At 38.7% G+C, this 23,382-nt stretch overlaps 1 protein-coding gene across 2 annotated transcripts in view; it reads right to left on the reverse strand.

Moving 5' to 3' along the window:
- The window catches only part of LOC124804638 (stromal interaction molecule homolog), a 140,454-nt gene that overhangs the window by 88,609 nt on the left and 28,463 nt on the right, over window positions 1–23,382 (reverse strand). For both annotated transcript variants that reach the window (XM_047264854.1, XM_047264855.1), the window contains exons 5-11: window positions 23,238–23,353; window positions 22,989–23,158; window positions 22,753–22,905; window positions 22,498–22,665; window positions 22,314–22,414; window positions 22,057–22,229; window positions 10,824–10,889 (exon numbers count right to left, since the gene is read on the reverse strand). In XM_047264854.1, the coding sequence (XP_047120810.1) occupies window positions 10,824–10,889; window positions 22,057–22,229; window positions 22,314–22,414; window positions 22,498–22,665; window positions 22,753–22,905; window positions 22,989–23,158; window positions 23,238–23,353 (947 nt within the window). The remainder of the gene's footprint in view (window positions 1–10,823; window positions 10,890–22,056; window positions 22,230–22,313; window positions 22,415–22,497; window positions 22,666–22,752; window positions 22,906–22,988; window positions 23,159–23,237; window positions 23,354–23,382) is intronic.

The following is a 23,382-nucleotide window of genomic DNA, read 5'->3' on the forward strand; positions in this document are numbered from 1 at the left end:
ACTGTAATGGCAAGTGATGTCAACTATCAAGGAAGCTTAATCAGACTATAATGTTAACATGACTACTATTATCAGAAACTTTCTAAAAGCTGCACAGTTTGAACTGCAGAGAATGTCAGTTTTTCAGAATAGATTCAAGTTTTATAGCTCAAGACCCAAAGTGTCGAAACATGTACTTATGTACACAAGTAAATGAAACACCCAACAATTGTGTTCTGCATATCAAGAACAACAAAAGCAGCAGCAGGAGCAGCAGCTCCACCAAATTGTAACAATATGTTAACACTTATTGGAGTGATGCAATGTGACTGGTAACCCTCCCACTGAACTTACGAAATGCAAAATAACATGAAAACAGAACATTTGTAGCTACATATATGTTACAGCTTAAAGCATGAAATTGCATTTAGAAAAAACTGATTTGAAGAGCTCTGTATTATAAGCACACTTCAATCCCAGAGGGGATGCACAGGATGCTTCCACAGGACAATGATAATTAATCATGGCGGAATGTTACACCAGTGGTGTAACAAAAAAATATCTAATCAAACTGTGACAGACATACTATTGTTCACTCCAAGATTTAACTAAAACAGCAGACACATGAACACAACAAGAAATATCTCAAATATTTTCAACCATCTCCCTTTATAATCATGCAATCATATTAGTAGTCACTTTCAAGTATCATTCAACAAGGATTCTCATAAATGTCAAGAATATATTTCTTTTGAAAGTTCTTTGCATTGTATAATTGTTGGGGCATTTAAGCACACTGTTTAACAATGATTTAGATGTCATCAAATTTTATGCTGAAACTATTTCACAAGCATTCCCCTCAGCATCTCAAAAATAAGTGCCATCACCTGTCACTGTGTGCTTCTGATAATATAAACACAGTTCCACCATCATTTTCTTATTCAGTGCTAATTCAAAAGCTCGTATGAGAAATCAATCATATCTTTACATGTTGCGTCTAGCAGCAGAATAGGATACTCACACAGTGAACAGCATTTGCTACTTTATACAGGGTTTTACAAAAAGGTACAGCCAAACTTTCAGGAAACATTCCTCAAACACAAATAAAGAAAAGATGTTATGTGGACATGTGTCCGGAAGCGCTTAATTTCCATGTTAGAGCTCATTTTAGTTTCGTCAGTATGTACTGTATTTCCTCGATTCACCGCCAGTTGGCCCAATTGGAGGAAGGTAATGTTGACTTCGGTGCTTGTGTTGACATGTGACTCATTGCTCAACAGTACTAGCATCAAGCACATCAGTACGTAGCATCAACAGGTTAGTGTTCATCACTAATGTGGTTTTGCAGTCAGTGCAATGTTTACAAATGCGGAGTTGGCAGATGCCCATTTGATGTATGGATTAGCACGGGGGCAATAGCCGTGGCGCGGTACGTTTGTATCGAGACAGATTTCCAGAACAAAGGTGTCCCGACAGGAAGACGTTCGAAGCAATTGATCGGCATCTTGGGGAGCACAGAACATTCCAGCCTATGACTCGCGACTGGGGAAGACCTAGAACGACGAGGAGACCTACAATGGACGAGGCAATTCTTCGTGCAGTTGACGATAACCCTAATGTCAGTGTCAGAGAAGTTGCTGCTGTACAAGGTAACGTTGACCACGTCACTGTATGGAGAGTGCTACGGGAGAACCAGTTGTTTCCGTACCATGTTCAGCGTGCGCAGGCACTGTCAGCAGCTGATTGGCCTCCACGGGTATACTTCTGCGAATGGTTCATCCAACAATGTGTCAATCCCCATTTCAGTGCAAATGTTCTCTTTACGGATGAGGCTTCATTCCAATGTGATCAAGTTGTAAATTTTCACAATCAACATGTGTGGGCTGACGAGAATCCGCATGCAATTGCGCAATCACGTCATCAACACAGGTTTTCTGTGAACGTTTGGGCAGGCATTGTTGGTGATGTCTTGATTGGGCCCCGTGTTCTTCCACCTATGCTCAATGGAGCACATTATCATGATTTCATACAGAATACTCTACCTGTGCTGCTAGAACATGTGCCTTTACAAGTACGACACAACATGTGGTTCATGCACGATGGAGCTCCTGCGCATTTCAGTAGAAGTGTTCATACGCTTCTCAACAACAGATTCGGTGACCGATGGATTGGTAGAGGTGGACCAATTCCATGGCCTCCACGCTCTCCTGACCTCAACCCTCTTGACTTTCATTTATGGGGGCATTTGAAAGCTCTTGTCTATGCAACCCCGGTACCCGCCATTCTCCAGGGCTGCACCAGCGCATCAGGGATTCCATGCGGCGGAGGGCGGATGCATGTATCCTCGCTAACAGAGGACATTTTGAACATTTCCTGCAACAAAGTGTTTGAAGTCACGCTGGTACGTTCTGTTGCTGTGTGTTTCCATTCCATGATTAATGTGATTTGAAGAGAAGTAATAAAATGAGCTCTAACATGGAAAGTTAGCGTTTCTGGACACATGTCCACATAACGTATTTTCATTCTTTGTGTGTGAGGAATGTTTCCTGAAAGTTTGGCCGTACCTTTTTGTAACACCCTGTATATTTTTCAGTAAACTGTAGATTGAATTCATAGCTGACTGGACACCCCCCCCCCCCCCCCAAAAAAAAATCCCAATTTAACAAATTCTGTGAAACCACAGAAGAAAAGCTGGGAAGGAATGTCAAGAAATCTACAAAGGAACTATTTTACTTGCCAACTAACTGTGAACAAAATTAAATCAAAACAAGAGAAAGAAATATGAACAGCAAGATTAGAAAAACATGAGTATTTTCCACAGTGTGAACTACCCTTGTTCACAAATAACATAAACAGCATAAAAATGAATGTGAGCTGTTGGAGAATAATGCAGTCATACAATACTGTCACTGCTCAAAGCAATACCAATACAACTGGCATGATTGACTAAATATAAAATTTTAACTTTTCAATCATTTGTCTGAGGAATAGAATGATAGATATATGAAGAAACTGTAGTACACCATGCAAGTCAAGTCCAAAATGTATTTTGAGAAGTTACACACTGCATCCCACCTTTCACTAGTATTCATTCAATATATAGGAAATCTCTGTAATAAAGTTTGCCATTCTCATGCCAAAAGAACAACCAATAACATTAATTACATCTATTCAAAATAACACAATTAGCTGAAACGTGAAACCAGAACTTCATCTACATTGACAATAACTACAGTCAAATTGCTACTTTATCAAAAAGTTTTTGTTTATTAACGAAGTATTTATTGCAACTTGATTATTCTTCTAATTCTCTCTTTATACCGCACAAATTACTGTAGTGAACAGTGCTGTATCATTATCAGGTTACCTTCAATAAAATATAAATTAATGTGTCACACTACTGTAATACAAACCATGACACTTCTTACGTGTTATGAGTTTGACCAAAGTTTCAATAGATGTGTTTTGCATAACAGACATTTAAACAGAATTATGACATGTACTGCAACATATTGCCAACATAATTTTTACATGCCATGTATTATAAAGTACTGCCAAAACACTTTATTTGTTGAACTTTCGATATGGAATATACTGAAAATATTTTCCACTTCAGCTTCAGTACTAGACTTCAATCAGTAAGTATGAATCCATTTCAACTAAAGGAATAATTTTTCTGAGTACTTAGCTATAACAGCCTGAATACTGGCATTGTTACAAAGTTCTGTGACAAATTTCAATACAGTATGATGTCATAATACATAAACTGAGTGTATGTGTGGAAATGATATACAAAGTAAAAAGGGTGGTCAATTTAATGGAAACTTTATACTGAAAAACAGAAAAAAAAACAAATAGCTAAGTTAGCTAATTCCATTCTAGAAGAATCTCTGTGGCATTGTTCATATCCACTCTTTCTCCTCCTCCACAATATTGTCATCCAATGATAACTTTATTTCAAACAAGTATCCTGTTGTTGTTGTGGTCTTCAGTCCTGAGACTGGTTTGATGCAGCTCTCCATGCTACTCTATCCTGTGCAAGCCCCTTCATCTCCCAGTACCTGCTGCAACCTACATCCTTCTGAATCTGCTTGGTGTATTCATTTCTTGGTTTCCCTCTACGATTTTTACCCTCCACGCTGCCCTCCAATACTAAACTGGTGATCCCTTGAAGCCTCAGAACATGTCCTACCAACTGAGCCCTCCTTCTAGTCAAGTTGTGCCACAAACTTCTCTTCTCCCCAATCCTATCCAATACTTCCTCATTAGTTATGTGATCTACCCATCTAATCTTCAGCATTCTTCTGTAGCACCACATTTCAAAAGCTTCTATTCTCTTCTTGTCTAAACTATTTATCGTCCATGTTTCACTTCCATACATGGCCACACTCCATACAAATACTTTCAGAAACGACTTCCTGACAAATCTCTACTCGATGTTAACAAATTTCTCTTCTTCAGAAATGCTTTCCTTGCCATTGCCAGTCTACATTTTATATCCTCTCTACTTTTACCATCATCAGTTATTTTGCTCCCCAAATAGCAAAACTCCTTTACTTCTTTAAGTCTCTCATTTCCTAATCTAATACCCACAGCATCACCCGACTTACTTCGACTACATTCCATTATTCTCGTTTTGCTTGTGTTGATGTTCATCTTATATCCTTCTTTCAAGACACTATCCATTCCGTTCAACTGCTCTTCCAAGTCCTTTGCTGTCTCTGACAGAATTACGTCATCGGCGAACCTAAAAGTTTTTATTTCTTCTCCACGGATTTTAGTTCCTACTCTGAATTTTCCTTTTGTTTCCTTTACTGCTTGCTCAATATACCGATTGAATAACATTGGGGATAGGGCTACAACCCTGTCTCACTCCCTTGCGGACCACTGCTTCCCTTTCATGTCCCTCGACTCTTATAACTGCCATCTGGTTTCTGTACAAATTGTAAATAGCTTTCGCTCCCTGTATTTTACCCCTGCCACCTTCAGAATTTGAAAGAGAGTATTCCAGTCAACATTGTCAAAAGCTTTCTCTAAGTCTACAAATGCTAGAAACGTAGGTTTGCCTTTCCTTAATCTAGCTTCTAAGGTAAGTCGTAGGGTCAGTATTGCCTCACATGTTCTGATATTTCTACGGAATCCAAAATGATCTTCCCAAGGTTGGCTTCTACTAGTTTTTCCATTCGTCTGTAAAGAATTCGCGTTAGTATATTGCAGCTGCGACTTATTAAACTGATAGTTCGGTAATTTTCACACCTGTCAACACCTGCTTCCTTTTGGATTGGAATTATTATATCCTTCTTGAAGTCTGAAGGTATTTCACCTGTCTCATACATCTTGCTCACCAGATGGTAGAGTTTTGTCATGACTGGCTCTCCCAAGGCCATCAGTAGTTCTAATGGAATGTTGTCTACTCCCGGGGCCTTGTTTCGACTCGGGTCTTTCAGTGCCCTGTCAAACTCTTCACGCAGTATCGGATCTGCCATTTCATCTTCATCTACATCCTCTTCCATTTCCATAATATTGTCCTCAAGTACATCGCCCTTGTCTAAACCCTCTTTATACTCCTTCCACCTTTCTGCTTTCCCTTCTTTGCTTATCTTTTATTAAACCAAAAATATGAAGATCACCATGTAGCTAGATCAAGACCGTATGGTGTGTGCTCAAAACCAAGATTTTGAATGCACTGGACTGTTTTACAAACTGCATGAAGGCGGGCATCATCCTGAAGCAAAATCACGTCTTTTGAAAGCATTCATCACCACCACTTCCTTTCATTTTGGGTTTCAGACCTACCAGTAGCTGACATTATTTGCTGTTTGAACTCAAGGAGTGAACTGATCAGCAGTAGACTATTCATATCCCAAAACACTCAACAAATCAGCAGAAATTTAGCTTTTGAACTTTTCAGCTGGAGGCAAATGTGGATGTTTCTGTGCCATGCTCTGCCGTTCATTCTGTGGTTCATAGTGGTTCTTCAATAGTGACTGGATGTCATCACCATCACCTTCGAAATGCCTTATATGGGATGTGATTCTTCATTTTCTCATGGCATATTAATCGACCCATAAAATTATGGCAATTCACCATAAACATACTTGGACTGTTGCTAATATTTCAGCTGTGAACTGTCCAGAAAGCCTGGGGGCATGTCTGACAGACCGCCAGTAAAAAGGACTGGTGGGTGGGAGTGCTTTACCATCAGTCTACTCGACTTGCTCCAAAGATGGTGAGAAATAAATGTATCCCTCAGCTGTCCCAGTTCCGTGTCAACTCATTGAATGATGTACCTGTGGGTGCGGGTTTTCTTAATTATATATCGTGTGTGAATGTGAGAGAGTATCACAATGTAGCACTAAAAGAAACAACAAAAGGACAAATCTCCATTATTTGGTGGGATACAATTGAGTTCCTCAGCGATTGTGGAGAAAAGACTTAAGTGGATTGCGAGTTTCTTCACCAATATTATGCTGTCTGGCAACCTCACAAAAGAACAAAAATCATAGCTATAGTGAAGTCTGCTAACTCAGCGAATCAAGCTGTTAGCTACCATCCAGCTGCCCTATTGAGCTGCTGCTGCTGCAAGCTTTTGGAGAGACTTGTTCCTAATAGAAACAGTCCAAAGATCTATGAAGTTATTCCCATTGAACAAGCAGAATACATATATAACAGGAGCTGTACAGACCATGTACTTGGGTTCACCATAGACACAGAAGCTGGTTTCCAGTGAGACGAGGTAAAACATCAATGGCTTTTGTCGACCTTAAAGCTGCTTATGATACAGTGTGGAAACAAGGACTCCTGTACAAACACTACGCGTCATACGCTGCCAAACCATAATTAGGCTCATACAGATGTTACCTGAGTGATATTTGCAAGTGGTCCTCGGCTACTGACTGAGCAGACATAAGAAACCTAATAATGGCCTTCCCCAGGGTTCAGTTTTGGCACTAGTTTTGACCAATTTATATATATCTAATCTGCCTGAAACAGAGTTGAGGAAATTCATTTATGTGGATGATCTGGGCCCTCAACAGAGAATTCCTGAACCTGGTGAAGAGAGATCCCTGCAGATGTAAGTAAAATGCATGTGATTACTTCAAAAACTGGAGATTAATAGCAAATTCAATGAAGGTTGAAGCTAGCCGCTTTCATCTTAACAACAGAATGGCCAATGTAAAGCTAAAAGTCACCATCCTTAATGGTCAAGTCCTCCACCACCAAGACTTCCAAAAATATTTAGGAGTAATTCTTGATAGGTCCTTGTCCTACAAGAAACACACAGAAAACATTGCAGCAAAGCTGAGATTACACAATACTGTCATACAGAGGCTGAATGATACCTCATGGGGGCCACACTATAAGTAGTCGATTTCAACAAGAGCAGGAAGCGGTCAGAAACGTGGAAAAGCACTGCCCATTAGGAATATCAGACCTCATAGGACCTGGTTCAAGACTAGCTGGCATGGAATTACCACACTGTCTTTGGAAGACTATTAACAAGATTCATACAGGCCATAGCATCTGTGAAGAAAGCCTCCACTGTTGGGAAAGTCATCTCTATGTAACTGTGGCAATCATCATCAGACCATCAAACATGTCATAATAAACCTGTCCATTTTTTAAGCAGATACCCTACTTCAATACATTTCATCATCGATAGATATACTTCTACCTTTAAAGAAAGTTATCCACTTGTGAATTTTTGATTCACTAAAACAGCTATCACTACACTGCAGCTGCAGTCTGAATAATATCCACAAACTTAGTTCCTTCGAAGTACAGAAAATGAATCACTTCCCTCATTTCTTCCTTGGTGCATACCAAAAAGGGAGATCCATAATATGAGATTTGACTGAAAAGTAATGCCTCCACCTTCGTAACTCTTCAATAGTTGGCAGCATTGGTATGCAGCAGGTAGTGGCTTGTTCCGTAGCCTATTCTCTACAGCTCCAGTTGGCGGGAAGCCTTAGTAGGAAGCCTTACACTGTTACAGAGTAAAGTATGGAAAGCTGCGCAGACGGTAAGTCAATGCGATTTAAGCAACATAAAGTCACTCAATTCTTGACAGCAGAAGGTGTCATGCCAAAGGAGATCCAACAGAGAATGAAAGCAATTTATGGTGATTGTGTTGCTGTGAGTACTGTGCGTCGTTAGGAGAGTACGTTTAAAGATGTTTAGGCGGGAACATCTGACCAGCATGACAAACAATGAGTTGGACATGCTGTGACAGCAACCACCGAGTTTCGCAAGCAAAATGTTGACAGATTGATTCAGGGCTATTGTCGTATAACTTGGAGAGAAATTGCAAGCACAATCAGAATTTCATAAGAACATGTAGGTCACATTATTGCTTTGCTTGGCTATCAGAAGATCTATGCACCACAGCAGAACTTCAGAGACTGAATCTCACCACCGTACAGCATCCTCCATACAGTCCAGATTTAGAGCACCGTCTGACTCTCATCTGTTCCCGATAATGAAAGTCTATCTGTGGGGACATCACTATGCTTTCAACAAAAACGTTGAGAGAACTGTGAGACTGTGGTTGTGGAAACAGAGTGTTGACTTCTTCCGTGACGGCTTCATAAAGCTTGTTAATCATTGGCAGAAATGCATCAAATTGGCTGGTGATTATGTGGAAAAAGTGAATATTGGTAATTAAAGACCACATTCTAAGAATTATTTCTGCTTTTGATTTATCAAACTATTCGCATCTAAACCCAATTAAAAAAGGTGGAGGCATTACTTTTCATTCAACCATCGCAAAATGCACAGAAACCACTAAGAATAGAGCTATTCCATCAACCCTACCAAGCTAACGCACAAGAACAGCCAAGTTAAAGCATGCCAATACTGAGTAAGTGCTGTCAAACTACTGATCAGAGACAGAGAGAAGCCTATCCCTACTGACTTGTCATAGCATGAGGGGGCTACAAAAAGTTAAGTTACATTTGTTGATCCACCCTACGACCACTGTGCAACAAAAGTGGCACTTTGTCAGAAGTGAGTACATGTTCTTGGATCCTGCAGACAGCCCAGCTGTGATAGTAACATCTGCATCACAGTGTGTAAGTGAAATGGCACAGCAATTGCAAATGTAATCCGAAGTTGAAGTATGGGGGACTGTACTGTTCTTGTGGACAATACATCTAAATTGTACAGGAATTCCCAATGAAATTCTGGCAGTATAAGGATGAAATGCAATGTCATGTCCATCCATTGTGAACTGGTGCCAAAAATATGATCATGGCTGCACAGACAGGGGTGATGCTGATCGAGAAGGAAGGCCACCGACATCTAACACAGATGACTATGTCCAGACAGCTGAGGAACTGATTAACAGCAGCCACAGAATTTTCCAAAGATGACAGTTGCACAAAAGTTATTAAATGGCTCCTTTACCAAGGAGCAGATTTCTATCTGTGAGGAATTCAATGATTGGTAAACCATTCCAACCAAAAAGATTTTATTCATTCCAACCGTCATTTACAGAGGTTTTATGACTACATTGAAGAATAGGGTCATGTAGCTGGGGCACTTTAAAATATAGTGCAACTTTTAAAGTTACTTGGCCTGCTAGAATAATGCTTATCTTACCTTTTGAAGTCCCTTTGTGTAATAAAATTACATCCAATTAACAGGATATTCATAATGAGACTCGCCATTTTTTAGGAATGTATTATCATAGTTCCCATGAGATGATATACACGATATGTGGGACAATATAGTAGCCATACTATTATTTCCCTGAAGAGTTTGTACTTCAAGGTGAAAACAAATATGAAAACACCTTTGTTTTGACAGTCTCATTACTACTATGTATTGTATTACACTGAGTGGACAAAAGTCATACGAACAACATGGGTGTAACATTCGTCATCAGATGCTGAAGCCTTTGCATTGCTACTGTCTCTGTACAGTCCAGGTAGAAATGGGTTGCTGAATCACTGTATTCACACCGGTGGCAATCTGACTCTCAGTAGATATGGTTCTGTGGAGGTGATGTGCCACGTATTTGTGTGATCTCTTGTGCAGAGGTTTATGTGTGTCTCATAATGGCTCTGCAATAACGAAGATGCACAAAAGACACCTGACTGTGGAAACTTCATTTTTGTGTTATCTCTGATATGTTACAACAGATGCACCTTGCACTAATTATTATCCCATACTCTAAGTCGGTTAATTCATAATGTTCTGGTATGTTCACTACATGTATGTCTGTAACAGACTGCTTCGATATTGTGTATTAACTTGCACCAAACACAGTGTCTAGCCACAACATTTGGGCATTTTACATAGCCCACCTTCCTTCAAAATGTGACAACATTTCTCACAATTTTTGGCCACTTGGTTTACTTTTACCCTTTGAAATTATTGAAACAAATTTTGAACAATATGAAATTCTCCAAGCAACTTCTTCCTATTTGTAACTTATGTGGCCATTATGCAACTTTTGAAATACGATGGTATAGTTGTCTGAGATCACACAATTATTATGTGCAAAAACGAATAGTTCATACAGCTGTTTAAGATACAATGTTTCCATACTTACCGGCTAGAAATGAAATCTTTCAGTTTTTCAAAATTGAGTACGATCATGATCACCACCACTACCACCACCACCACAGGTGAAACACACTTTTGTGCTTGGTAATGGTCACTATCAAAAGGTAGGTTACCACAATCAAATTAAGTGGCTTAGCTTATCAACTGAAGAATTTGACAAACTGAAGCATTTTTTTGTCCAGCTTATAACAGCTATATATGTATGTTTACAACACACATTTAAATGACCAATAATGACAAACTGTCCAGTAATTCTCCTTTGTAAATGTACTTACCCGCAGATGGAGAGTACAAGGAACTAGAGTCATCATCCAAATCATCGTGGCTGCTACCCATGCGACCTGAAATTGAATAGAACTAACAGATCAAGGAACAAACCTTTAGAAAAGTCCTGTTAAAAATTCATTTACATTTTAATTAATGTTCATTTCATGAGACAATGCCTAATGTTGCAGAGAAGATAAAATTATGCAGTGAAACAACAAAAATTATATGAAACAACTGTCATAGTTTCCACAAACTGAATGTTGCTGAAATAGTTTCACCAGAAATTATTCATGATGAAAAATCAAGCTGAATTAAAATACAGAAGCTTTCCCACTAATCCGCTGCTATCAGATAAAATTTTTGGAGTGTCAGAATACAAATGCCAGTACCTAAATATGACATATAAGCTCCAATTGCTATCTTTTACTAAGTGCATGACTTAAATAGTTGCATGGATCATTACTGCACATTTCTACTATGAAATATTTACTGCTTATAAAAAGTTATGGTTTTATACTTTACAGATTTGGAGAAATAGATTGAGCTTTACTTCAGACACATGGGAAAGTGCAGATTTCACGGTAGGATAGAGCCCTGTGTAATGGCTGAGTATTCTTACATGTAATATTTCTGTTTGAAATTATTTATTTTAATATATTTTATTCTTTCATTTGAAGTATGGCTGGTTACCAATGGAAGATGCAGGTTAATATCTAGATGTTCAAAGATTAATAAAATTACATCACCAACTACCAACAAAGAGGTATAGAGCAACAGTATTAACTGAACGCATTCATTGTGAGCAGTGGCGCAGTGAGGCAGTGAAAAAAAAAAAAATTATAATGATTTGATTAATATTCTTGCTCAGCACAAGAGAAATGGATTGCAAAATGAAGTTGCCTGTCCACACTGGGAATGATAATGAAATCTGGAATAATCTGAGTGTGAAAGTTTTTGTAGTACTTTGCGAGGCACATTTTATTGCGTATTTTATGAATCTTGGCTGGGTGCTTGACAACAAATGAACAAATAAAATACCATTCTTTAATAGTTATGAAGCAATTGTGGATGTGACATGGAGCTACTACTATTATGATGATGTTACAGCAACAGAAACTACTATAGTCATACATTACTATGACAGAACACAGCCTGCAACTGTCTTTAGAGAAGCAGTCCCACCACAACACAAAATTTGCACTACGCACGAGGGTAATCCCAAAAGTAAGGTCACATATTTTTTATAAGAACACAGACCTGTTTATTTATACAATGGTTTGCATCAGTTTACAGCTTGAACATTCGGCTATTTTTTGACATCACCACCATTTCTGTTGATGCATTTTTGTTGACGCTGTGGCAGTTTTCGTATGCCCATGTCATTAAGGAATACAAACGTCTCAAAAATGAGATCGACAGGAAGTGCAAAATGGCTAAGCAGGGATGGCTAGAGGACAAATGTAAGGATGTAGAGGCCTATCTCACTAGGGGTAAGATAGATACTGCCTACAGGAAAATTAGAGAGACCTTTGGAGATAAGAGAACGACTTGTATGAATATCAAGAGCTCAGATGGAAACCCAGTTCTAAGCAAAGAAGGGAAAGCAGAAAGGTGGAAGGAGTATATAGAGGGTCTATACAAGGGCGATGTACTTGAGGACAATATTATGGAAATGGAAGAGGATGTAGATGAAGATGAAATGGGAGATATGATACTGCGTGAAGAGTTTGACAGAGCACTGAAAGACCTGAGTCGAAACAAGGCCCCCGGAGTAGACAATATTCCATTGGAACTACTGACGGCCGTGGGAGAGCCAGTCCTGACAAAACTCTACCATCTGGTGAGCAAGATGTATAAAACAGGCGAAATACCCTCAGACTTCAAGAAGAATATAATAATTCCAATCCCAAAGAAAGCAGGTGTTGACAGATGTGAAAATTACCGAACTATCAGCTTAATAAGTCACAGCTGCAAAATACGAACACGAATTCTTTACAGACGAATGGAAAAACTAGTAGAAGCCAACCTCGGGGAAGATCAGTTTGGATTCCGTAGGAACACTGGAACACGTGAGGCAATACTGACCTTACGACTTATCTTAGAAGAAAGATTAAGGAAAGGCAAACCTACGTTTCTAGCATTTGTAGACTTAGAAAAAGCTTTTGACAATGTTGACTGGAATACTCTCTTTCAAATTCTAAAGGTGGCAGGGGTAAAATACAGGGAGCGAAAGGCTATTTACAATTTGTACAGAAACCAGATGGCAGTTATAAGAGTCGAGGGACATGAAAGGGAAGCAGTGGTTGGGAAGGGAGTAAGACAGGGTTGTAGCCTCTCCCCGATGTTGTTCAATCTGTATATTGAGCAAGCAGTGAAGGAAACAAAAGAAAAAGCAAAGGACTTGGAAGAGCAGTTGAATGGAATGGACAGTGTCTTGAAAGGAGGATATAAGATGAACATCAACAAAAGCAAAACAAGGATAATGGAATGTAGTCTAATTAAGTCGGGTGATGCTGAGGGAATTAGATTAGGAAATGACACACTTAAAGTAGTAAAGGAGTTTTGCTATTTGGGGAGCAAAATAACTGATGATGGTCGAAGTAGAGAGGATATAAAATGTAGGCTGGCAATGGCAAGGAAAGCGTTTCTGAAGAAGAGAAATTTGTTAACATCCAGTATTTAAGTGTCAGGAAGTCATTTCTGAAAGTATTCGTATGGAGTGTAGCCATGTATGGAAGTGAAACATGGACGATAAATAGTTTGGACAAGAAGAGAATAGAAGCTTTAGAAATGTGGTGCTACAGAAGAATGCTGAAGATTAGATGGGTAGATCACATAACTAATGAGGAGGTATTGAATAGAATTGGGAAGAAGAGGAGTTTGTGGCACAACTTGACAAGAAGAAGGGACCAGTTGGTAGGACATGTTCTGAGGCATCAAGGGATCACTAATTTAGTATTGGAGGGCAGCGTGGAGGGTAAAAATCGTAGAGGGAGACCAAGAGATGAATACACTAAGCAGATTCTGAAGGATGTAGGTTGCAGTAGGTACTGGGAGATGAAAAAGCTTGCACAGGATAGAGTAGCATGGAGAGCTGCATCAAACCAGTCTCAGGACTGAAGACCACAACAACAACAACAACAAGTCATACCAGCTCGCTGCCATGCTGTTCAGAAAGTCTTTCACATCGTCAATGGAGCTGAATTGCTTTACGGCCAAATCTTCTTTTAACCTAGGGAACAGGTGACAGTCACTGAGCACCAAGTCAGGACTAAAGGATGGGTGGGTGATCATGTTCCACTGAAACTGTTTCAGGAGAGCAACTGTTTGCCGAGCGATAAGTGGGCGAGCGTTGTCATGGAGAATGTGTACGCCCTTGCTCAACATTCATCTTCTCCAGTTTTGAATTGCCTGTTTGAGTTTTTTCATAGTCTCACAGTACCTGTCAGTGTTAATTGTGGTCCCAGCGATTCAGCTCTGACGACAAGGTGAAAGAAGAGGTTAATAACTTTCTGAACAGCATGGCGGCGAACTAGTATGACACGGGCATACAAAAACTGCCACAGCGTCTACAAAAATGCATCGACAGAATTGGTGATATGTCGAAAAATAGCTAAATATTCAAGCTGTAAACTGATGTGAACCATTGTAGAAATAAACTGGTCAATGTATTTAAAAAAAATAAATAAATAAAATAAAATAAAAAGGAGACCTTACTTTTGGGATTACCCTCGTATCTTTCAAAATTCTCAATGCTGCTTTGTAATCCAATGGAATGACAATGCATAAAAGTGGATTATAAGGATGAATTCTAATAATTACAAACCAAGGGACATTTGTTTATCATTTGCAGTGTGAAGTAAAATGGAACCAGCACGCAAACTAGTGGTTTCATGTTCTTATTCTTAAAAAACAGAAATGATATCCCAGATAAGAAATACAAAGCACTTATATGACATGTCAGCAATGTCTGTATCTGAGGATGGAGTTAGTCATGTAGTGAAATGAGGAGAGAATGACCATGAGCGGAATGTGTGAATTGTGACTGTCTCAATAATTATTTTAGGCAATTTCATTTTGACACACAAACACTTAATCATGTGTAAAAAGTTGTGGCACTTCAACGTAACTCGATGGAAATAATTATACTTCTTTTCAGTGAAAGAACATTCATTCATGACTTAAAATTATTAATTTTCTGTTCAAATATGATAATGGAACAACCTTGATGGAATACAAACAATGGAAGAAGCAAAGATAACAACTGGCTTGAAACTTCCTGGCAGATTAAAACTGTGTGCCCGACCTAGACTCGAACTCGGGACCTTTGCCTTTCGCGGGCAAGTGCTCTACCAACTGAGCTACCGAAGCACGACTCACGCCCGGTACTCACAGCTTTACTTCTGCCAGTACCTCGTCTCCTACCTTCCAAACTTTACAGAAGCCCTCCTGCGAAACTTGGAGAACTAGCACTCCTGAAAGAAAGAATATTGCGGAGACATGGCTTAGCCACAGCCTGGGGGATGTTTCCAGAATGAGATTTTCACTCTGCAGCGGAGTGTGCGCTGATATGAAACTTCCTGGCAGATTAAAACTGTGTGCCCGACCGAGACTCGAACTCGGGACCTTTGCCTTTCGCGGGCAAGTGCTCTTGCTCTTGCACTTGCCCGCGAAAGGCAAAGGTCCCGAGTTCGAGTCTCGGTCGGGCACACAGTTTTAATCTGCCAGGAAGTTTCATATCAGCGCACACTCCGCTGCAGAGTGAAAATCTCATTCTGGAAATAACTGGCTTGTTTAGCTGTTACGGCTGGCTTCACTGTGACGGCGCTGTAGCTTGATTGGTGGTGAAGGGCTGTCTTGTGAAGTTGCCCTAGAGGAAAGGTGACGTGAGGTGTGGAAGAGGGGGCTGGGGAAGGGTGGGCGACTACTGGAAGGGAGAGGCAGTAGGTGCAAGGGATAGTAATGCGACACCAGTGAGCTTGTTCTGGCTGCAGACAGAGATAGTTGTTGTCAAGCATCTGCTACAGTCCATATGGCTGTAACTGGTAGTAAAAGAGCAGCAAAAGTCCAGCTGTGACCACAAAAGTAATTTTCAGGGTGTTATTTGACAGTAGTGTGTATGGCGCACATCATACCTCAGCATCAGACCTTTTCTAATGTTTTTAGTTCCACGATGATTTGTGCTTTCAGTCCATGTGTGCTATCAATTTGCAGAATGTATAGTGTATTTTTGCAGTGTGTACATTGCTCATCCATCAATCCGACGGGAAACATGCTGAAGTTAGTGGGTCAGTGATGCATTCATTCAGCAAGTCGATCAGAAAGTGGGTTGTGGAACTTTGAATTAAAGGGAACACAATGCAACTTCACATGAAAATGCACTTCAGCCTGCAAGCATTCCGCCAACGGCCATCAATGAACTAACAGAATATGACTTCTTTATGACAGGGAACATACAGGGACAATGGTGGTTGACATGTGGATGTTAAGGCCAAGTAGTTGCAAGTCCTATTGAAGCTACAATGAAATAATTGCACATGTGAAGGGACTTTCTGGACATCCTTTATGTTGCAACACAACAGCCCTTTACACAAATGTTTTGATATTTTATCTCAAGAGTGTTTCAATAAAACTGTCAAAGACCAGTTTAATAATATAGAGTCTCTCTCTGTCTAACACTGAGATCATGGAATATGCTACTCAACACTGGAACTGTCAGAACTGTCAATGGAAAAACCGGACAAACAATTAGTTCAAACACATAGGGGGTGGCAATTTTAAGACTTGCTGTTCACAAAACTGAAATTCAACTGTAATTCTCCTTATCTTCTTTCTCTGATGTGAAGATGTTGCAGCTCATATCGCTAGATGTTACACTGCCCTAGTTAAATCTTTGACGCAAGTTAAAACGAACTCATTTCTAAAAATACCAAAAGCTAGCACAGCTGTAGTGTTGGGACAGAACTTTCCAAATAACTTTGATATCAATGAAAGTAACACAGTCTGCAAGTAAAAACCTGCACACGATTTGTACTCATTTTCTTACAGATTTCAACTTACAAAAAATAAAATAAAAAATAAATAAATAAAAAACTCACATCAATCTTTTTTGTTTTCTTATTTAGCGTAAAATTTCTAATTAACTAAAATTTAGTATTCTTTTATAAATTTAAAAACGGTCTTAAAATTAAGACTTATCACATTAATTCTATCAATTAAAGCTATACTGGGAGGGAAAAAAAAAAAAAAAAAAAAAAAAAAAAAAAAAAAAAAAAAAAAATGTTTGTGACTGAGGAGAGTAGTGGTAGGTGCAGAAAGTAATTTTGTGTAAGAGGAAGGCCACATGATCATGTGAAAATAGGTTATATTAGTTTATAGTGAAGAATATTGGTGAGATTGAGCATGGTTCACTGTTTCCATCTGTAGTACTACGAAGAAATATAAACAATCTGCTGGTGGATTATACCATGTTTCAACAAGCTAACATGTCCAGGCTCTCTCTGGACATCTCGCGACACACAGTTTATATCCAGCATTCAAATGTTGCTGTGCTTGTGTTATTACTTCTGGAATACACTTCTGTTATAGCTGTGGTGAATACACAGCAAAAATTCAACAAAGAGACATTAGTGAATTTTTGAAGAACATGTAAGTATTTCAAAATGAAACTCTGCGATCAAGATAAAGCACGGACTCTGCATAAAGTGTGCAGAAGATACAAGGAAGATCTTTGTTTGTGGTTTCAGGGTATGAAAAATTCATTTTGTTTTAGCATTCCTATGCTATGGCGTGAATAGAACTGAACGCAACTTCTGCTCAGTTCATTTGGAAGGCTTTAAAACAAAAAATAAAAAGATAATATCTTAGCATAACCTTGACTAAGCTATTCGTCCAGTGTCCCATGGTTCTGAAGCACCAGTTCCACAGTCACCTTCTACTTTGGATGACATCCTGGGTGAAGCAGATCACTTAGACACATTAGCTTCCCAGAATGGATCCTATTCAGATTTTCTGTTGTTGAGAAAGCTCAACTTTTTCTCTAAGTCAGCTCAACAACCTAGTAAGAGACCTAGGTCTTTCAAAAGATGCAGCCTAATTGCTAGGATCAAGACTGAAAAACAAAAAGCCAATTTTATCTGGGACCTCATTTTCATTGTTAAGGCATCAAGAAAGAGAATTTACTCTTGTATTTCTCTAAAGAGGGAAATCTGGTTAGTTGTAATGCTGTTCATGTGCTCATGAAGTGTTTTGAAATACAATTTGATTCACCAGAATGGAACATATTCAACAATTTTTTCACAGATAGTCTCAAAGTAGTCTCGCTGCATAATGGAAATGTATTTGCATCTCTTCCTATGGGACACACTGTTTATATGCAAGAGAACTATAACTTGACTACTGTTGTTTAGAAAATGGTTTGTGGAGATTTGTAAATACAGCAGGGAGGTCATACAAAATATCCTTGCTTTCTTTGTTTATGGGTTAGTAGAGCCAAAAACTGGCTGGACACCATGAGCGAGTCTACAATCTGGTGAGAAAAATGTCATCAATATGACCTTGGTTCCACCAAAAAGAGTTTTATCACCACTTCTTCATATTAAATTGGGGTTTATTATGCAGGTTGTCAAATCACTGCCAACAAATGGGGACTGCTTCAGATGTCTGTTACAAGTTCCCAAAACTTGTCCAAAGCCAAGTTAAAAGAGGAAAATTACATGTCATCAGCTTTTGCAGCACATGCGTGACATGAGCATTAAACAGCAATGCAAAATAAAAGTTATAAAAAATTTTCGGTGAAACACATGGGTTTTCCATTTGAGATCACAGGATGTCGTAGGGTAGTGAGCTATTGTTAAGCATGATAATTCCTATCTAGGGCACAACAATAACTTCCAAAAACTAGTAATGGTAAAAGAAATGTTGCACAACTAACACTACATTCCATGGTCTGAGTTTTAAAGGAAATTTTGAAGAGGAAATAAATGGAATGTTGCAGGTCTCAGTCTACTGACATTTTCCCCCAAAAATATGCATCTTCTGTCAGTGGAGCTGAATTCAGGAGAGAAAACAAATGTATGAATCTTCAGCTAGTCATTTCTGAAGAACTTTTTACACAGACTTTTCATCCATGCATTTGAATGTTGTGCCTTCAAAAATCAGGAAACACTGGTGTTAATTGTACTGCCCACTTACAGTATTGGGTAGTTATTTTGATTCATAACTGTTCAACTGCCATTTCCAACTAACAGAGATTGGTTGGAGATGGGCCCAGACATGCAATGCTTGATACTTCCACAGATGTGCTGAACACCACTGACGTCTAGTGACCTGGTGATATTTTCCCGTGCTTCAAGTGTTCACTGGAATGTGTTCCTTAAGGTAACATGCTACTCTGTTTCTGCAACTTGCATTAAGCAATGGTATATACCAGGATGGTGAGATAGATTTTGGCAACCTGTGGTGGTCATGGCTGTTCACCACAACCAGCACTGGACAAGCAAGTTGCATTACCACTCATGTATCTGGTGCTACCATTCACAACAGTTACTGATGAACCCTTTTATCAACAAGTTTTTGCTCATAACCAAGTTTTATTCCAAATCTATGTATTCGGCACACACTCTTAATACAGTGACATATGAAAACTCAGTGTCTGCATATCTCAGTGGCAAAAGCGAAGCATGTGTTCGGCACACCTACCATATGGCAGTGAAAAATGTGCTAAATTGTGCGTTTGCCCATCCTATGGCAGACTGTCATACTGACAAACAGTACAACTCCTAAAAGGTCCCAGTCATGAATAATGAACTATTCGATTCGATGCGACTGCAGAAGTGTTCTCTTTCCCATAGCATATACAGGTAATTTAATTTCTCACTGTACTGCATACAAAAATAAAAATGTTATATTCAAAACCTTTTCTAACTTATCATAACTGGTTAAGTGAGAGTTTTCAAGCAAAAATTTTTGTGGTTGTAAATCCTTGTTCAACAGGCTAACACGTGAGTGTATATATGTCACTGAAGATATGTTCTAACCTCATTTCAGAAAATGAACCCAGTTCACAATTTCTCTGTGTTGATCTGAATTAGCATGACACACACTTGTTAATGCCAATACATTAGCCATTACATGATTATCATGCTTTCACCATAGATATTATTTGTACTTTGCTACACAGTGTTATTATGGAAGCTTTTGTGTTGTAAAGATAAAAGAAAATAAGTGGACAAATTTCTCCAGGGCAACAAACATAGAAATAGAAATCCGCAAAGTGATTGAAAGGAAACCATATAATTCTCAGCTTGAATACAGAACGCTACCCATCATAGTGGCTCAGAATGCTATGAAAATAAGTCATACATTTAGATGCTGTGGCTTCAAAACTTAGTGTTACCACAATTATCCTGAAGACAAGTACTGCAGAGAATGCAACGTTTAACTGCTGATAATTCAGATCCACCAGTATTGGTCATTAGGTGCCATAACTGATCTGAGTGAGAACAAACTGTTGTTGACTGTGTCATTATGCTGCAACAGGCCTGCAGCTGTTTCCTAAGTATGCTGAAAACATACATTTTATGGGTCAATGGCCGTGGATTTACATAACTTTCTGAGGGGACAGAAGTTTCAATAGCTCACAAGTTTTAAAACCATTGTTTGAAACAAAAATCTATGATTGTACGGCGTTATTGAGCAGGAGACTTCATGTGGGGTTGTTTGGCAGCCAAGAGCAAGCCTGTATTTGATGCCACTTAGCAAACTTGTGTGTCACTGATGATGAGAACACAGCACCCAACTCCCATGTGGATAAAATCTCTGACCCAGCTGGGAATTGAACCATGGGCACCATGATCTAGAGGCAGCAACACTAACGACATGGCCATGAGCTGCAGTCATAGCCATTGTTACTCAACAATGAAAAAAAAATTAGAAATGGAGGGTATGGCAAAGGTATACATTTGTACTGACTGTTTAAGCATATGTCTTATCAAAGCGAAGGTTGGCTTGAACCTGATTTATTGTGCATGTTCCTTTCGGAGGTGTTATGCCTTTAGTTTCCCCCAATATTTGAAATGACGTACCCACCCAGATACGTGGATCTACAGTTCACATTGGACTCTGGTCCATTGTGCAGCTTGGTATTTTCCCTACTGGAAACACTGCCAGAGGTGAAACAAGTGATAAGTGACAATTAAAAAACCTAATTCTGACCTGGGATCAAACATAGACCTTACAGGTCCACATTGAGGCAAGTAACCAGTGATACAACATGATTCACTTCATGGGCAATAGACACAAAATTTGCCGATTGACCTACAGGTGCTTACTATTTCTGTACACGCATGTAAGTTGTCACAGCAATTTCAGGACATTTCATCATTCGGTACTTATAATTTTCTGGTTTTGTGTTCACTGACTCGTCAAGTATTTGGTAGTAATTGTTATTCAAGGCTAGAAAGCATTTTTGTAAGAGATGTTCAGTCATTATTAGCTGCTGTCAAACACTGTATACTTAACTGCTCAGTGCAAACAGACCCAATTTTGTTTTCATATTCTGCTGAAACTTTTTTTCCATTAAGAATGAGTCACCTACAGGAATTATTAGCTGCACTCATTATTCATACCACTGGAATTTTTCTCAACCCAACAGATCAATACAATTATTTTGAACTTCAGCAGAATGGGGATGTCAACGATCATTTCTTTAATATTTATTTCTTTTGATCCTGTATTTGCACAAAACTAAACCCATTAAAACAATTCTTTTCTAGTCTTAATAAGTTGTGATCTAGCAATTACCATTACCCTCAACTTTATCCGCAACATTTTGCTAGTGCAAGTTGAGTTTTGTTCACTCTGAAATAATCTATACTATGTGGACATTAAAGTTCATACTGTTTCAAATCCATTTTTTGTGTTAATCTAAGAACACCTGACTTAAACAATTCGTTTTAAGTATTGTGAACTGTGATCCATTATAGTTTCTTCATAGGTACAAATGTAAAAGTTAAGCAACAACTTTGTATAACAAAATTTTCCAGAGCCAAAGTATGTTCATGGCAGATCACACAATTAATGCAGGCACTGAAGTGAAAATTTTTTTTCACAAGTTCAAAGGATAATTGCAAACTCAAATGCTAACAGATAAGTTAGTAATAACTATACTGCGCTGTGCAGCTGAGAAAGACAAGACATGGGACATATACTTATGTGATTTTTGTTTGAGCTAAAACTCACCCCTTAGCCCACCACTGGATCCTCCTTTTCCATTTGCTGTTCCTCTATATAAAACATTTTCCAGGTACTGGAGACCACTATTATTGATAATATTAAAACCACATAGCAGCTCAATTTGCTTCCAACGGTGGACACGTTCTTTCAGCTCCTGTGTAACTTCATTTAAGGCAGTCCTGCACACAAGTGAGATAGAACAAATTTGCTAAGTGCCTTCTGTGAATAAATGTTTCATGATAAGACACACAACGTTACTTCACCTTGCTTCCACAATGCTTCTATCAACATCATCTATTGACTTCCCATGAGTTGATACAAAAGCTCCCACCAAACTTGATCTTTTCTTTCTAAGCTTCTCACACTGCACAGAAAATTGAGACAGAAAATTATCATCACTTCCTTCTTCCCATTACAACAAACAATGGTTAAAATTTTTCAACTTACTGCTTCTCTTGCTTGCTGAAGTTGCTTCTCTGCTGAAAGCTTTTTTTTAATATAAGCCTTATTTTCTATTTCATGAGTAAGTTGTAACCACTGCTGTAATCCTACTGGAGGTGACCAACAACGATCTTCTAATTCACCTTCTGCTCTCTGAAGCTCTCTGCGCAACATCTGGACAGGTAAAATATTTCATTTTTGTGAAATTTTCAACCGAAAACAAAGCTTCAGAAATGTCAGAGGAAAATCCCAACTACTGACCTCAATTTCAGCTTTCAGTTGTGAAACCTCAAGATCAGAATAAGATGTCCGCATCTCAGGATTATCACAACCTTGTTCTAGTAGTTGTTTTTCCAGATTCTGCTTCTCTGTCGTCACACAAGCCCGTTCAAACCTAGCTTGCTCAAGCTCTTTCTAAACAGTTAAGAGTTCAAAATTAAAACTTGGTTAATATGTCACCATACTCAAGACTTGAAAATTAGGGAATAAAAACATACCTGCAATTTATCCAATGCAAGTTCTGCCTTATGGAGACTCTCCATGTCTTTCATCATGCGTCTTAGATGTTTCTTAGAGTTCTTATTTTGATGATACGCATAATAACATCCAATAAGTGCTCCAAGTAAAAGAGTTATGAGGATGATGTCCTTTGTTCCATGGCTGTAATCTAGAAACAGATAGATATATTAAGTTATATGATTAGTACTACAAAGGGCTCTGTATTTCCACAACAAAAAAGTAAATACCTTTCGGTGGGCCAAACAGTACAACATCCATAGCTTTTAGTGCAATTTTCTGTTTGTGAATGGGATCTTTAATTCCCAGAACATTGCTTAAGTAATGCATGTTATTAGCTGCTAGTCTGTAAAACAGAAATTTGATGACAGTAAT

Source organism: Schistocerca piceifrons, chromosome 7 (genome assembly GCF_021461385.2).
Source record: "Schistocerca piceifrons isolate TAMUIC-IGC-003096 chromosome 7, iqSchPice1.1, whole genome shotgun sequence".
Classification (NCBI taxonomy): Eukaryota; Metazoa; Arthropoda; class Insecta; order Orthoptera; family Acrididae; genus Schistocerca; species Schistocerca piceifrons.